General features: G+C 43.2%; 1 protein-coding gene across 9 annotated transcripts in view; it reads right to left on the reverse strand.

Moving 5' to 3' along the window:
- XRRA1 (X-ray radiation resistance associated 1) overlaps nt 1–18518 on the reverse strand; it is a 67479-nt gene that overhangs the window by 34348 nt on the left and 14613 nt on the right. For 3 of the 9 annotated variants that reach the window (XM_043482726.1, XM_043482727.1, XM_043482723.1), the window contains exons 4-8: nt 17232–17416; nt 13312–13383; nt 11982–12054; nt 8610–8707; nt 2018–2151 (exon numbers count right to left, since the gene is read on the reverse strand). In XM_043482726.1, coding sequence (XP_043338661.1) covers nt 2018–2151; nt 8610–8707; nt 11982–12054; nt 13312–13383; nt 17232–17416 — 562 coding nt within the window. The other 6 variants (XM_043482725.1, XM_043482724.1, XM_043482730.1 and 3 more) reach the window with 6 other exon arrangements.

The raw sequence follows: 18518 nt of genomic DNA on the forward strand, positions 1-18518 counted from the left end.
CGATCCCCCCTCCCGCCCCCCTCTCTACCCAATCCCTCTGAGTCTTCCCAGTGCACCAGGCCCGAGCACTTGTCTCATGCATACAGGATGAGAATTATTTGTATCTCGTGTGAATTCTCCCAAAGACTATCCACTTCAGATAAGACTCTCAATGATCAGGTGAACAAGATGACCCATTCCATGAATGTCAGTTAGATACCCTGCTACTTGCAAAATGACCTTGGCAGCAGGGAAGAAGGCTACCTATTTCCCCTCCACAAAATTCATTTGGCTACCAGTCATGTTGAACACCCAACCTGCCAATAACAGAGGCTAATGCTGAGTTGCTAACATGGCACCATTTCTAGGAGGATTAGTCAATCATCCAGTAGAAGGATGACTAGAGTGGACATTTACTTTCATAAAAGGAGCAGTGATTTTTTTTTCCTTACTGAAATATATATGTATTTGAGATATGGATTTTCCCTGCCTAACTGCAGTGTTCTGCCAAGCATCACAATCTATGGAGTTACAGAATGTCTTATTCATTATTTCAGTAGTACACATAACATTGCTTCTAACCATGGAACACATTTCATGGCAAAGAAGTACAATAATGGACTCAAGGATATGGAGTTTAATTTTTTGCCATGTACTCCATCACACAGAAGTAGGTGACCTAACAGAATTGTAAAACAGTCTTCTGACAACTTATTTATTCCACTAGCTAGGAGACTGCCCGCTGCGAGCTTGGATGCTGACTTACAGGATGGAGTGTCACCTAAACTAGCAACTAAAACTGATTCTGTTTTTCTCACACCGGATCATAAAGGCCTAGGAATGAATGAATGAAAATGAAAGCAGCTCCTCTTACAGTTTGCTTCTAATTCCTGCAGCTCTGAGTTCCTAAGTTAGAGCTCTGAGTTTCCTTGGGAGGAATACTTTTACAGGGGACACAAAAATAGTTCGACTTAACTGGAAGTTAAGTTTACTTCTGGCCTCTTGGGTTCTTTATTCCACTGAACCAACAGGCAGGAAAAGAGGGGTTTATTATATTGGCCAGGTGACTGATACCAATTATCAAAAGTAGGTATGATGGCTGCTCTGCCTTGAAGGTAAAAAGGAATATCTTTGGAATCCAAGGAATTATCTGATATTCCTCTTAAAAGCATAATGTCCATTGGTCAAAGTTGATGGCATTTCTGCAAGATGAACAGAGTTCTGGAGTGGGATGGTTGTGACGGTTGCCTAACAGTGTGAATGTACTTAATGTTGTTGAACAGTACATTTAAAATGGTTAAGATAGAAAGGCTTCTGATAGGGAAAGAGGACAGTCTGAGGTAGCCCTTGGAATATGTACAGAAGCAACACAAGAAGAGAAAGTAATGGTCATAAGCCTGTTCTCTGGAGTCAGATGGACTTGGTTCAAATTCTGTCTCTGCGACTTGGCTTTCTAACTCTGGTTGAGTTATTTAATCTACCGGTGCCTCAATTTCCTCATCTATAAAATGAGGGTGATGATAACAGGATGCTTACCTCACAGGGTTGTGAGGATTAAATGAGTTAGTATATATTAAGAGTGTCAGAACAGTATCTGACACATAGTAAGCATTACACATGTATTACTATTATTACAAGAGAAAGGGCCAGTACATTCTGGCCAGAAGGCACGGCCTCAACAAATGTGCAGAATGGAAATACGCAAAGCTTATTTAGAGGGTTCATGAAGGGGAATAGTCTGCAAGAGCAATAGCCACAACTTACGAATGAGCAATCAGAGGAAAGGACAGTGACATGCAGACACCCATGTCACTTCCTACTGGGGAGGGGTATGGACTCCCTAGCTGAGGCCTCCCCAACTCTTGGGGCCTTGCTTCCACCGGTACCTTTACTGGGAGCTTCAGTAGGTGGCATTCTCCTGGCTCTGAACACTCACAGTCTGTCCTTACAGCCTTTTAGAACTGCTTTGGACTATTTCTTTGGATACTTGTACTCAGGAGGGAAACACATGGGACAGACTCTGGGATATGGGACTTACTGTTCTGCGACAGCCAAACTGGGTGGCAGAGAGGTGAGGCCATTGCCTGTGAGGAGCAGGACACGGAGATGTGGCAGAATCCCCAGGTCACAGATGGCCTCCGCCGTCAGGCTGTTGAAGGAAAGGTCCAGGAACTATGGTGCAAAGATAGAAGACGGAGAAACAGAAGCACTCCTCATGACAACCATGCTCATACATGAGGTGGGAGGTGGCTACTTTTTTTAACTTTCCAGGGGGCCCATCAACCACAGACTAAAACCCTCCTGACTCTCTGGATTAACATTCAAGGTCTACAAGAGTTACTTCCCAACCAATTTGCCAGCCTTTGCTCCCATGCTGCAAGCTTTTGCTTATCCCGTGGTGCTAGCCAAAGTGACTCCTCCCTATTCCTTGCCCACCCCACCCAGAGATCTTTGCTTGAGCTTTTCACTCAGGGATGCCCTCTTTCTATGTAACAAAATCCAAACCCTAAAAGGCCAGCTCAAAAGTTCCCTCCTTCTGAAAGCTTTTTTCATTCCCAGCTAGATGGAATCTCTCCCTCCCCTGACTTTGAGTGCTTTATCTAGACTGCTTCCAGGGTATTTCTCATAGTCAGCCAGGTAACTGTGATAACTGGATATAAGTCTGAGGACTAGAGATTTTGGTATATGGATGTGCCAAGCGAGCAGGTCCTGGTGCACAGTGGTAGACTAGGCTATAAACTCTCTGAGGTGAAGCGCCTTGTCCCTGTAATCTAGCATAGGACCTGGCACAGTAGGTGCACATAAAATAAGCAGCTGAAATGAACTGGCTTATGAGGACAATGACCCCAACTGTCACCTCATCATAAAGCACATTCTAACTAGCCACCGAGATTCATGATATAGTCGACTTGGGTTAGGGGGCCAGCCAGGAAACTGAGTTTCTGTCTGCAAACACAAAGGCAATTATGATAAATGGTATCACTCCAGTCTTTGTTTTCTTTCTGGAAGAGCCTCTCCAGACACCTACTTTAGCTCTTTGCTCCCTTCCCTCTCTCTCTGTAATAGGGAAGAACCTTTTTAATTTTATTACCCGTTAATCACTAAAGGGATGTTACCTATAAAATTAAATTATATGTAATGGCCCATCTCTGGGAATCCTGCCTCACAGGTAATGAGCCGTAAGCTAAAATTCCTCTCTTTAGCTCACAGGAAAACTCCTGAACAGGCCCACCTCTGAATGACTTGCAGGAAGGAAGAAATTAACACTTCCCCTCAGGAGGCTGACTAAACCAGGAAATGTTTGACTTTATTCCTTCCTCTTTTAGTAGAAAAGAAGCCTGAGTTCTAACTCAGGCAAGAGGGCTCTTTGGGACATTAGTTCACCATCTTCTCGGTTTACTGGCTTTCTGAATAAATTCACTATTCGGTGCCCCAACAACTTGCCTCTTGATTTACTGGCCTGTTGTGTGGCGAGCAGTACTTGGTAACACATTCACCCACACACACCCACTGACCCCTACTGAATGGGGTCAGTTTCAGCATCTTACACAGCTGGTGCAGGGGCAAGGTTCCCAGTCTACCACTTCAGTGAAACACAGTCAATCACACATAAACACAACTGACTGTAGGTCACTGTTGGAGGAGGGCTGGGTTTGGTTTGATTCCACTGCAGTAGTTTACTGATACCCCCCGTAGACCTGGCTTTAAGTCCTGACTAACTGTGATATTGGACACATTACTTAAGCTGAGCTTCCTTATCTATAAAGCAGAAATAATAATAGGTTTTTATGAGAAGTTGTGTAGGTAAAGCCTTTAGCAGAGCCTGGAACACAGTAAATGCTTAATGATGCCTGTCATGGTCATCACCATCCCTTCATTCAAGGCCTGTACACTGAAGGCTTACTGTGAACCAATCCATGCCCTGTGTGAGCTCATAGCCTAGTCAGGCAGCTAGATACATAATGTGTGTCTGTTAAGTAGCAATGCTACTAGCATAGATGTTTGACCTCTACCAGGGGCTCCAGACGGGCTTCACACAGCAGGTGACACTTAGGCTGTCCTCAGAGACTAGCTGGTATTCACCAAATTGTTGAATCATCAAAAAAGCAAGAGAGTTCCAGAAAAACATCTATTTCTGCTTTATTGACTACACCAAAGCCTTTGACTGTGTGGATCACAACAAATTGTGGAAAATTCTTCAAGAGATGGGAATACCAGACCACCTGACCTGCCTCATGAAAAATCTGTACGCAGGACAAGAAGCAACAGTTAGAACTGGACTTGGAATGAGGGACTGGTTCCAAATCGGGAAAGGAGTACATCAAGGCTGTATATTGTCACCCTGCTTATTTAACTTATACGCAGAGTACATCATGCAAGTTGCCAGGCTGGATGAAGCAGAAGCTGGAATCAAGATTGCCAGGAGAAATATCAATAACCTCAGATACACAGATGATACCATCCTTATGGCAGAAAGCGAAGAACTAAAGAGCCTCTTGATGAAAGTGAAAGGAGAGTGGAAAAAGTTGGCTTAAAACTCAACATTCAAAAAACTAAGCTCATGGCATCCAGCCCCATCACTTAATGGCAAACAGCAAACAGATGGGGACACAATGGAAACAGTGACAGACTTTGTTTTTTTGGCCTCCAAAATCACTGCAGATGGTGACTGCAGCCATGAAATTAAAAGACACTTGCCCCTTGGAAGAAAAGTTACGACCAACCTAGACAGCGTATTAAAAAGCAGAGACATTACTTTGCCAACAAAGGTCTGTCTAGTCAAAGCTGTGGTTCTTCCAGTAGTCATGTATCGATGTGAAAATTGGACTAAAAACAAAGTTGAGTGCCAAAGAAATGATGCTTTTGAACTGTGGTGTTGGAGAAGACTCTTGAAAATCCCTTGAACTGCAAGAAGATCAAACCAGTCAATCCTAAGGGAAATCAGTTCTGAATATTCACTGGAAGGACTGATGCTGAACCTGAAACTCCAATACTTTGTGAAGTACTGACTGTATTAACCTGATGCATAGAACTGACTCACTGGAAAAGACCCCGATGCTGGGAAAGATTGAAGGCAGGAGGAGAAGGGGATGACAGAGGATGAGATGGTGGCATGGCATCACCGACTCGATGGACATGAGCTTGAGCAAGCTCCAGGAGTTGGTGATGGACAGGTAGGCCTGGCATGCTGCAGTCCATGGGGCAGCAAAGAGTCAGACATGACTGAGCGACTGAACTGAACTGAAATTGTTAAGGACAGAAAGACATACAGCACAGCAAGTGGCACGTAAAGAAGTCAGGAGGCAGAAGGCAGCCTTGCTTATTCTGAGATCTGCAAATGGTCTGGGTATGACTAGAGCCCATGGTATAGAGCGGGCTTGATTGGACTGCACAGGCCATGAAAGATGCCCAGCACTGAAGCAGTGCCGAGTTTATACCACCATCTGCAAATTCCAATGAGAATTCACACAAATGGGCTATCCCACTTGGCAGGGACAGAGAGAGATTGCAAGAAGGAACACCTGGAAATCTGGCTTGGGTAAACAGATAAAGATGGGGATAATTCTCTCCTCCATACACATACATGGACAGTCAACAAGGCCTATGGATTCTATCTCCTTGATACTTCTCACATATGTTCCTTCTGATTCATTCTTTATACAACAGCCACGCCACAGTGGTTTTTATAAAATATAGTTTGGACCCTATTACTATTCAGCTCCAAATACTTCAGTGGATCCTTACTATCCCTAGGATAAGGGTCAGAGTCCTTAAAAAGGCTTCCAAGGCTCTCTAAGGTTTTTTCTGTTACCTCCTGGGCTCATCTATCACCATATTCTACTGAGTCTCACTGCATTCCAACCATACTGAGCTGTTCCATCAGGGTTCTAGCTCAGAAATAGGCAAACGAAGGCCCGTAAGCCATAGCCAGCCTGCTATCTGTTTCGTATGGCCTGTGAGCTAAGAATGTTTTGTATGTTTTTAAATGGTTGGGGGAAAAACACATTAATATAACATTGTATGAGAATTAAATAAAATTCAAATTTCAGCATCATAAAGTTTTATGGGAACACAGCCCTGTCCATTTGCTTATATACTGTCTACAGCTGCTTTCCTTCTACAACAGCAGAGTGGACTCGTTATGACAGTTATGACTAGCTACAACCGTAGGGGCTGCATAGCCTAAAATAGTCACTGTCTGGCCTCTTACAGAAAAAGTTTGCTGATCCTTGCTCTGGCTGTTTTGGCTATTTAATGTTGGGTCCAAATCTGCTTTCTACGGAAGTAAGGACAGTTCAAAAAAATGAACAGTCTTAGAACTTGCAGGGCAAAGAATTTCACAGCTGGCCCAGAATTTACAGAGGGGGAGACGTAAGTTCCACCAAGAGGGTAAATTATTTGGCCAAGGAGGTTAGGGGAAAGCAGTGGTGGACCAAGACTACAAACAAGGTGTCCTGACTTTTAAGGCAGTTCTCCAGTTGACTCTTTTTCGGACTTGTGTACAGAGAATCAAATCATGACAAAGCTGTTTTTCTTTATCTTTTTTTTGGTCTCTGCTTTTTATTTATTTATTTTTTTCGATTTATTTTTATTAGTTGGAGGCTAATTACTTCACAATATTGTAGTGGTTTTTGCCATACATTGACACGAATCAGCCTCCTGAAGAGTTCTACTCTGGGTGACAGCCTTTCTGGCAAACAAGGAGAGAAGAGTCCTAACTTGGATGTTGTATCTGCTGAGTCACATCAAGTTTCATTACACATCAAAGTATTCACTGTTATTGGCTGCAAATTCAGGCTATCTGACGGGTTTATCCTTTTTCTTAGAGAGCCCTCGCAAACCATAGAGAAAGGGGAATAAATGACTGACCAGGAGATTTCCTCTTCTCATTAACATTCTGAATCTTGACTTTGTTCTCTTATGTAAACAAATCCCCTTGGACAGGACTGGTCTGCTGGATAAATAATCTTCATCAGTTGCAATCACACTATGAGGCAGGGCCTCCAAAAAGTCAATTAATGATCAACCAGTAAGTCAGCTGTAGGGTCAGAGCCTGTAGTCACGTCCCCTCCCGGTGGGCCCACAGGCACTTGAAGTAGGAGTTTGAAATGGTTGGGGTAAGGAATGTAGGAGTCCTTGAACAATGTACAATATACAGGAGCTCAATAACTACTTTTTTTAAAGCAAAATAACAAATTAATGGAAACCTGTAAGAAGCTCCCAGGCCTGTAGGTAAAGAAGTGGCTCCCTATATCTCTACAGTTTCTGGAACCTGTTTCCCTCTGTCTATAATAAACTCTGGTATAACATGTTTTTTAACCTAGCACAAAGCTGCATGAGTTGTTGTACATTTTTTCTCTCTCTCTCCTTGTTTTATTGGACTTTCAAGAACTTCACTTCCTGGATAAGTATGAGAACTACTCCTGTCAGAAATCATAGTAAAGCACTGTGAGCCTCAATATGACTGGAAACCGTGGAGAAAAAGTACCATTACATTCAGTATAGCATGTTTCAAAAATACAAGGACGTATAACCCATTTCAGGAAGATCACCATCCCAAGTGGTTAAAATGCCTTAAAACTTTGGCATGTAACTCTTAAAAGTGCACTCTTGCGGAAGGTTTCTCTCTGGTCAGACTGGGTTAAATGAGGTTTTTATGAAGAATGGCTGTCTCTTGATGTTTGCACATTAAATGATTTAAGTTACCAGTTCTTTGAGGTAAACCCCAAGGATCATAACATGCAGACATTTTGCTGAGGTGTGACTCTGAAGCTTTTCTAGAAGGCAAACATGTGAGGAAGAGCCCGTTACTTAGTGAGTGAGCCTGGCCAGATGCCTGCCCCACACCTCAATTCAGCTCTGCTGTTCTCTACTCTCTGTGCACGCAGACTCTCAGGTGGTGACAAAAGCTTTGCTTTTTTGTGAAACAAAATTACCCTAAAGTTTTCATAGATGCTGATACGTGATTAACCTGAAGTATGAGAACATGTACAGAAGATGCATGACTATGGGCAATCTAGGAGAAAGATTTCCAAGAAGAGCGCAATTTTTAAAAATATTTTCAAATACAAAACAGCTGTGGATATACAGATGTCACGAGTCTGCTATAGAACTTAGAGAGGCCCTATTTTATTTCACACTCATCCCTGACCCTATGGCCCATAACCTTATCCAAGCTCATTAGAACCAATCTGGCTCATTCATACCAGGGTGGGCCTCGGGAATCAGTTCACAACACCTCTCATTCAGCTGGGCCAGTCTGCTGTGCCTAGCACTTAACCCCCATGCCTCAACCCCCACTGGATCCAGATCTCCCCTCAAATTCTCTGTCCTAAAATAGTCTATTTAAACTCACTCTCCTGCACAGACTCCTTTGGCATCTGTTTTCCAAGACCATGCACCATGGCCATAGGTATAATGTATTCTCATCCAACTGCCATCACCTCCACCAACCCATTCCCTTATCAAATCACCACCAACTCCACCACCATCCCCAGAGGACCACCTGAAGCAAGGTAGCTATAAAGGCCCAGAGAGCTCCTTCCCCAAAATTATGATCAGTAGACTCCTTACACCCATTCCTTACAGGGAAACAGGTGGGCACCCAAAACTCCCTACCTCCGACTTACTTCCAAGGACTTAAAGTCTCCGTATTTCACATAGACTGTTTTGATGCCATTAAATGCAAGCTCCAGTTCCTTTAAGATTGGAAACGTGTGAAATGCCTCTAAAGGAGGGGGAGAAAGAAGGAAACTGTAACTTGTAAAAGACATAAGAGAAAGATAAAATAGTGGTCATTTACTGGGTTCCCACTGGATTAGGCCCAGCATTATGTAAAGTGCTTTACTTACATGGACTCTTAGTCTCTAACAACTCTGAAAAAGAGTGATTACTACTTCCATTCCACTGCTGAAGAACCCAAGGCTCAACCAGGCTAAGTGATTTGCTAGAAATAGAATTACTAAATGGAAAGATCAAGAACTGAATCTAACTCCAAAGCCCATTTTAAAAAATGACCCTTATTATTTCTTATTATAAAAGTAAACATTTCCACCAACGTTTTTAAAAAAAATAGAAAAATAAAAGTTCCTTTTATCTCAATACCTAGAGATAACTATTCAAAGTTTCACGTATAATACTCGACTTTTTTATGTGTATACTGAAACACACACACACACACACTTCTTTCTACAAAAAGGGACTCATACTACACACATTGTACTGTGACTTGCTTTTTTTTCCCCCTTAACAATATGATTTAAAGATGTTCTAAGTCAAAACATACAGATCTGCATAATGTCTGAATTATACTCTATAGTATAGACATATCCTATTTTATTTAACCATACCCCTAGGGACAGTGGCTAGATTATCTGAATAAAAGTTTAAGAACACTTCCTCTTCTGCTTGAGAACTGGACCTTGAGTTAACTTTCTAGCCCTCTTCCATTGGTAACCTGAAAAAAAATGGTACAGTCACTGTGTTATTAAGCAAAATTGCTGTGGTAAAAATGACCCAGGTTGGTTAAGTCACATCTGGACTAGAAGAAACTAAAAATGAACTATTACCTATCTGAAGGGGGTGCCATAACTTTGGGCTTCTCTGTGTGTGGGCACTCCTATGATTGGACATGTCCTTTTCAGGAACTCTGGGGGCCTTGTCTATGGAGTGTTATAACATCTATTTGCTCCTGTGGTGAAGAAGGCTTCTAAGCCAGAGTGCTGGCATCAACCCATTGAGAGTGGCCGAAGAGTGGCTCGCGGATGGCTACCTGAACAGCTACATGAACTGCTCAGGAACTGCACTAAGGATTTCAATGAACATGACGTGCTGATGCTGTGCTGCTGGCATCCATGGGGAATTACCCAGAGCCTTCCAAGTGAATCTGGTGTCAAGTGTGGCCTACGTTGGTTTTGTGAGTTGGAATGTTCTAGAGAGTCAAATAGAAACATGTGCTTTCAGGGTATTTCCAGTGAACATCCTTGTTCAAGTCTGTTTCTGTAGAATAAATTTTTGGGAGTGGAACTACTAGACTATGTTAAGAGACACTGCCAAACTACCTTCCAGAGATGCTGCACCAATTTATTTCACTTGAATACGAGAGTACCCATTTCCCTACCAGTGCTGGCAGTCATCAGTCCTTCTCATTTCTGTCAATATTTGATAGGCATAAAATAGCTCTTGGATGCTATTTTATTTACTAGTGAGGTTGAGCATCTTTCCATATGCCTGCTGGCCTTTATTTTCAAACTCAGACTCCTGAGAGACCACACTGTTTCCTTTCTTGAAAAACACCCTTCAAAACTCAATGCATTCAAAACTGAATTCATCCTATTTATCCCTAAACCTGCCTTTCCTATACTGCTGTCTGTCTCAGTAAATCCCCTTGGTTCTTCTCTTTCTCTACAAGCCCATTACTTACCAAGTCTGGCTTATTTCTACCTCCTCTCTCGCTCTGTCTCTCTCAATCCCCTCTACCCTTACGGCCATAGCCCCAGTTGAGGCCTCACCTCCCCTCTCCTGGAAAAATGCAACCATCTTCCAGGTTTCCAGGCTCCCATCTTACAATCCATGCTTCTCACAGCCACTACTGAGTCTCTATTTCAAAGTCTTCCAAGGTTCTCTTTTGCCTGCAGAGTTAAGTCCATGTCCCTCAGTGCCCCTGATAATATGGGGACCCTTGCCCACCTTTCTAGTCTCCATTCTCCCCTGCCTATATCTCTTATACACCTACAAAGCTTCTTCAGGGTCCCTGATCAGGCACTGCTGCCCCCCGTCTGTTGTTCTGTTGGCCTGAAGTGCCTTCTCACCTTCCAATTTCTGAGTCACTCCTATTCGTGTTTTAGGTCTCAGCTTACATACTCCTTTTCTCACAAGTATCTTGTGACACTCGAGGCCCAGTTGATTTTCTGATTCCTTCTATCATTGCACTTACCGTATCCTGCTAGAACTGAGCTCAGAAGAACAGAAAACTGGATACACTGATTTCTAAAAGCCAAACAGTCATACTGTCCTGACACCCAGCAGGGGTCGCTGTGGATTCGCTGAATAAACTACCCCCATAGTAGTTCTCAGGGACTTAAAAACTTTTTACATACAGTCCCTTGGTATGGGTAGGAGATTGGTTCCAGGACGATCCCCACCCCACACACACACCCCCTACCCCAATCCCCAACCTCCACCTCCATCTTGCATCACTACCAAGGACACTGAAATCTGTGGAAGCTCAAGTGCCTTGTATAAAATGATGTAGTATCTACATATAACCTGCACACAGCCTCCTGTACATGTTAAATCATCTCTAGATTACTAATACCTAACATAATGTAAATGCTCTATGCTGTGCTGCGTCGCTCAGTCATGTCCAATTCTTTGTGATTCCATACGGACCATAGCCCGCCAGGCTCCTCTGTCCATGGGGATTCTCCAGGCAAGAATACTGGCGTGGGTTGCCATGCCCTCCTCCAGGGCATCTTCTCAATCCACGGATCGAACCCAGGTCTCCTGCATTGCAGGCAGATTCTTTACCAACTGAGCCTCCAAGGAAGCATGTTCTGTAAGTGGTTGTAAATATAATATAAATGCTATGTAAATAGTTGCCAGTGGATGGCAAACTCAAATCTTACTTTTTGGAACTTTCTGGAATTTTTTCTAAATTTTTTCCATCTCTGTTTGGTTGAATCCATGAATGTGGAAAACATAGATATGGAGGGCTGACTGTACTGATCCTGTCTGAGTCTACAAAGTATCCTGCCTTAGGGAGGAAGGAAGGAAGGGGATTATCTCCATTTACAGAGAGAGAAGCGGCAGCTCACAGAGAAGTGTTCTGCGTAGGTAGTGCTGGCTCTGGGCTGGGATCCAGGTCTGTGAGTTCTCCCACACCCAGCTCATTGCACTCCAAAAGAAAGATATATGGCGTTACAGGTGAACAGACAGGCAACTTCTAACATGAAAGACTGGCAGCCAGGAAGCAGAAGGTGGTTTTCAGGAAGAAAACTTACCTAGAGGAAGCAGGTTTTCCGAGGCATTGATGTAAATCACTGAATTAAAATGCTTGAAATCCTTTTCCTTAGCCTGTGAAAGGGCATTTCAAAGAACACAAGATTAGTTCCCTGCCTGGAGGCCTTGCTGAAGCTCCAGAGCTGCTGTCAGAAGGAGGAAAGTCTTCAAGGGTTAAGAACAAGAGCAGTTACTTGCTGAAGGCAGGGAGGGCTTTTCTGCTTCTTTTTTTTTCCTATTATGAAATAATTCAAATAGTCAGCAAAGTGTAGTGAATGTTACTCTGAAGGCCTGTGTAACCACTATCCAGCTTTAATAAATCTGAATATTATGCTGTCTCTGCTTCAAATTTCTTTAAAGAAATAAAACACTATAGAGAGTTGATACCCCCACAACATATCACTACCCTCCCTCTCATAAAAAACAGCTATCCTGAATTGGTGATTATCCCACATCTCTTTAGTACTAGCATTACATGTATGTGTATCCACAAGCCATATACAGTATTATTTACATGTTTTAAAATTTTATATTAAGTGCCATCATACTGTAGATACCATTCTGCAACCTGCCTTCTTCATTCAACACCACATGTTTGAGATTCACTTGTGTTGAGATACACAGATCTTTTGAGATTTACTTACGTTGATACATTTTAATTTCTGCGTGGCATTCTACAAGCAATCTCTCTTTATATGCCATGGAAGGCCTACAAGTCAAAAATATGTGCTATTATATATATACTGGGGATGGCAGGCCACAAATTAGCTCCAAGCTACCCATTAGCCAGTGCAAGGAAAGAAACATGACTCATTATATAAGTCACAGAGTCTGTGAGTTAAGAACAAATCAAGACTTCCCTGGAGGTCGAGTGATTAAAACTCCACCCTCCCAATGCAGGGGGCACGGGTTCAATAGCTGCTCAGGGAAGATCCAGCATGCCATGGCCGAAAAAGAAAAAAAAAAAAAAAACCCAGTTATCAGCATCTTGGGAGAACCAGTACCATTCCTGGCACTGAACCCTGAGAGATATTTATCCTGTAGGCTCTTCTGATGAGAGCTCTCTGTACACAATGAATCACACCCCAATAAAATTCTATGCACATTCAAACCACTTCCATAAGGTTATTTATTTCCTTTAACTCACCTCACATGGGATAATGGCAATACCAAATCTATAGCAAAAGACAGTGTCTGTGAATGTTGTTTCCACCCAGTGAGTCCCTGTGTGACTCTCCTCCTTCCTATGCTCAGATTCCCAGTTCCCAGAGACTCTGGAAGTTATGATGGTCAGACAGGAGCCACCTCAGGTGTAGCTCACCACAGTCGTACCTTGGAGAACTTCAGGCCACTCACGTTAACGTTGCAGAGGTCTGATGGATCCTTCACACAGTGGTGCTTCAGCTGCAACACAGTACAAAGAATCAGCACTCAAGGCCCCAGTAAAGCTCATAATTGGCCAAGACAACAAATGACTCCCTGGTGAGGAGGGCAGCCTGGTATAGTGGAAGAACAGGCTTTGGAGCTGCTCAGAATCAAGCTGCCTCCTTGGCTCTCCCATCTCTGTTTCCGATCTGTAAGATGGGGGTGGAAACATAGACTTTATGGGGCTCTTAGGAGGCTGCATTCCTCTCTGTTCCTTCTCTTTTCAGAGCTCCACTTCCTCTACATGGTTCTTAGAATAAAATCTTTATTTCTGGGGCATTACAAAAACACTTGTCATAACTTTTGTGTTTGCTCATCCATTCATTTATTCACCAAATATTTATACACTAAGCACTACTTTGGGCCATGCGTCATGCTAAATATATCAAGAAACTTTTTCTGGGACTTCCCTCATGGTCCAGTGATTAAGACTCTGTACTTCCAATGCAAAGGGTGAGGGTTTGATCTCTGGCTGTGGAACTAAAGAGCCCATAGGCCACTCAGTGTGGCAAAAAAAAAAGGACTTTCTCCTAATCCTAACTAAACTCTTCAACATAAGGGAATATATCTCTTCATAAATGAGAAAAATAAGGCTAAGAGAGAGAAAATGACTTCCCTAAGGTCTCACAGCCAATAAGTGATGGATCTATGATTTGAATCCAAATCTGTAATCACTAAACACTGCACTCTTAGCACTACCATATATTGTCCTTCACAATTAAAAGGTAGAAGGAAAATCTCAACTTTGAAGTTGCCATTTCTGTTTAACCAAACCTCATTCCTTCTTTCAGTTAATCATTAAGTTAGGGTGTCTTTTATGGTTAGGCATGGAACTGGGAACTTAAAAGACAACAAAGGAAAAGCAGAAGTATTTCATGCCTCATAAAGCTTAAAACTGCATGGAAGCCAATGAGCAAGCAAGTATTTACAAATACAGTAAGTATTTTAAAGAAGAAATTCAAGAAGCCATGGGAGATAATAACGGGAGATCCTTATCTTAGTGTAGAAGTGAGGAAGTACCTATTTGAGGAATATTTCAGCCGATACCTTAAGTGCTAAGTACGAGTTGGTCCCATGAAAGTGGGTGGCAGGGTTTGTGAATGCTATTAAGGCAAACGAAAGCAAGGTGTTTCTGAGAGGATGAAAAACAGGTAGGTAAGGTTATGGATACCCTCATTATCATGCAGATTCATGGTGGCTCTGCAAAGGATTGTGGATTTTAGCCCAAAGTCAATGGAAAGCTGTCAAGAGGTTTTTTGGCAGAGGGCTGATGGCAATTTTACAAAAACTGCTGTATCTGACACACACAGAAGATGAGAAGAAAGAAAAGGGTGGAGAGAAACCACTATACCAGATATTATCAGCTCATTTCTCTAGAGCCACTTCTTCTCATTGTGAAAGAACCCAATATCATTCACATTTCTCTAACTAGATGTATCCTTCAACTCCAGCTCTACAGGCTAAGTCTTGATTTTGTCTAATCCAAGCATGGTGGTCATGGTCCCCTAAACAGTGACTGCTGGGACTTGTGATACATGTTTGGCCAACGAGACACAGGCTGCTGGGAGTAGGAGGCCAGTTCTGGGAAGCTGCTTATATTTAAAAATCAATATAAGACAGTGACGTTCCCTTTTCTACCTTTGGATGTTATGCTTTAAATGTGATGACCAGAGTTTTGGCAGTCATCTCAGAATTATGAAGGCAGTCAGCCTGAGAGGACAAGTTAATGTGCCAAGAATATAAGAGCAGAAAGATGGAGGAACCAGGGCCTTGGAGGCAGTGAATTAACCTACCCTGGGAGAAGGCAATGGCACCCCACTCCGGTACTCTTGCCTGGAAAATCCCATGGACGGAGGAGCCTGGTAGACTGCAGTCCATGGGGTCGCTAAGAGTCAAGACACGACTAAGCGACTTCACTTTCACTTTTCACTTTCATGCATTGGAGAAGGAAATGGCAACCCACTCCAGTATTCTTGCCTGGAGAATTCCAGGGATGGGAGAGCCTGGTGGGCTGCCATCTATAGGGTCGCACAGAGTCAGACATGACAGCGACTTAGCAGCAGCAGCAGAACCATGCTGCTGGCTTCTTTTTATGTGAAACAAAAGCATCCCAGTTAGTTCAAACTAGTTAGGAAGTTTCTAATTACCATAGGAACTCAATTACTACCATAAAAGATGATGTTGGCCCAGATTAGGGTGGGGGCAGTGCAGATGAGGATAAGAATACAGATTTGACAACTAGTAGAAACACCAGGGCTGGGGACTAGCAGGGATGGGGGCAGTGAGGGAGAGGCACGTGTTGAGGAGAACCCCAGGTTCCCTGTTTGGTGAGTGGGTAGACAGCAGTGCCATTATTAAGACAGTTTAGTAAACATTAGAGAAGAGGTGTTTTGGGGACTTGGCGTAAGGGGACTGTGCAGTAGGGCATTACGAAGTGCCAGTGAAACATTCCTAGCCAATAGGGGGTAGGTACTCCCATTGCTCTGAGAAGCACCCTTGACGCTTCTGTTTTTCAAAGTGGCAACATGGGTAACAAGTGATCTCAATGTGGATATGTTGAAATGCTGAAAATAAAGGGGAAAAGAAGAGCACTACGGGAAGTGGTCCCGCCCATTCCCAGTACTGCTGCTTCAATCTTCCTCATCCCTAATGAGAAGTGGACCTAATCATCAAAGAAACTCCACAGTATTCTGCAAAAAGCCTATGCTACCCACCTTGAGGTGAGATGCCTCCTTAAAGCTCTCTTTCAACATTGATCTGTGCAGGAACCTTTCTCTTGGGAACCACAAGCAGAGTCTGGGAACTAAGTAAGCTGCCAGGGAGTTCTTGGGAAGCTATGAGCATCGGACTGCACATTAATACTGGTTTACTGTTTACAAAACAGATCTTTCTGTGCAAAGCCACTGAGGCATTGCACAGAGTAAATGAAAAATTACCAGCCCAGTCCTCTTTGTAAAGCCTGACCCAGACACTAGGTATATCCAGTCAGCATCCTTGGCTTTCAGTCAGACACTAAACCTCAAGGACAAAGGTGGTGGTATGTGAGGCTCCCTAGTCCCCTGCTCCTAGAAAGTCTCCCCAGAGCAGAGTAGAAGCCTTTACACCCTACTATGTGCTGGAACAGTCGTGGTGGTTTAGTTGCTAAGTTGCATCCAACTCTTGTGACCCCACGGACTGTAGCCTGATAGGCTCCTCTGTCCATGGGATTTCCCAGGCAAGAATACTGGAGTGGGCTGCCATTCCTTTCTCCAGGGGATCTTCCCAACCCAGGGATCAAACCCAGGTCTACTGTATTACAGGCAGCTTCTTTACCAACTGAGCCAGCAGGGTGCTGGAATAGGATTTTTAAATTTACTGTTTACCCTGACCTGCTGCCTTGTCTCTCTGGCTCAATGAAGACTTTGTAGACTTTTTACCTGATAACATGTAAAGGCAAAGGCTTTACAGTCAGTATACCAGAGTTTCAATTCTGAGTAGTTCTAATCCAGGGTAAACTAGAGTCCTAATTACTAGCTGAGGAACTTCGGCCAAGGCACATTACTTCTTGGGGCCTCAGTTTTCTCATTTGCACAATGGCAACAATATAATAGGGATGATAACACCTATCTCATAAAGTGGATGTAAAGAAAACTTTACATATAAAGAAAGCTCCGGGTCCCTTCAGCATCTTGGCTGCACTCCATTTGCCAAGCCCGTTCGAATAGTTTGGGATGGATGGGAGGTAACTGTACCAGAGGGAAGCAGGGCAAGTCCTTGCCACCCGCACCCCCCCTCCCAACCCCACCAAGCTGGTGCTGCCAGCCCTTCCAGAATGCATTGACTCTCACCAGAAAAGCCTGGTCCAACACGTGTCCAGGAGTGTCTGCTCGGTTTTCCTGTCGAGAACCTTTCTTCCCTCCAACCTCAAAAGAAACCTTCTGGCCTTTCTGACCTTCAGCTGTTGTCTCAGTCGCATTCTTGGGCTTCTTCTTGAGGCTACCTTTCCGAGCCACTAGCCAGTGTCCTCGACCTGCTGAAAAGATGAGAACAGTGAAAAGATGAGAACAGCAGTAAACTCCTTCAAAGCCAAAACTAGTGCCCTTCCAGAATGTTTATCTTTAACGCAAAAATGAAAATTAGCTCTTCATTACCTAATATGCACCAGATACTGTGCTACAACTGGGGTTGTGGGGGGCAGGGGAACATCTATATACCTGTCTTATTTAATTGGCCTCCAAACCCAATGAAACATGCTACTGCCCCCGTTTTACAGACAAAAAGGCAAAGACTCAAAAGTATAGAATGACTTGCCCAGTTCTTTCCTCCACATTTTTGCCTTCGAACTCTTAACGGTTCCTTCATGATTACAGATAAAGTATTTCCTATTCTGTGAAGCCTTCTCTGAGTATCCTCAGTTAAGCTGATCCTTTTTTCCTGGGCCAGCTAGTTATTGCACCATTTTTTATCTCTTGGGTAAAGTCCATTGTGTGACACCAACTCAATGGGTTCCATCTTCCTGGACCTTACCCTCAATTCTGTTGTTAAGGTCATGTTAGGAGCTCAGGATAAAAAAAATCAAAGGACAGCTGGCATTTTTAAAAGACTCAATAATACATGTCTACTGTACAAAGAACTAGAAATTGTACACAAGTAAAGAAAATATGAGCTTCACTAGTAAGCCTATCCAATAAAAATCGTGACAACATTCTAGAATCTGTTCTCTCCTTCATCAGTAGTTTATTCATTTAACATTAGGGAAACTGGGTGAAAGCTGTACAGGAACTCTGTTTTATTTTTACAGCTTTTCTGGAAGTCTAAAATTATCTCAAAATGAAAATTTACAGGTGGGGATAAACTTCCCTATGGACAGATACTGTTCATTGTTCACTCTTCATTGTTCAATATCTATCATTGTTCACTTGTTTATTGTCTGTCTTGCCCTCTAGAGGGCAAGAGAATACAGGCTCTGATTCATTCATCTCGATGGTCCTAAGGCCTACACAGAGCTTACCGCACTGAGTGTGGATGAATGGACCCTGAGCCACAGCCCCCACCCACAATCATTCATTTGGACCTTTTCTGAGCACTGAGTTTGTGGCAGGAGTTGGGGCTATGGAGAAGAATATGACTGAGGA

Source organism: Cervus canadensis, chromosome 11 (genome assembly GCF_019320065.1).
Source record: "Cervus canadensis isolate Bull #8, Minnesota chromosome 11, ASM1932006v1, whole genome shotgun sequence".
Taxonomy (NCBI): Eukaryota; Metazoa; Chordata; class Mammalia; order Artiodactyla; family Cervidae; genus Cervus; species Cervus canadensis.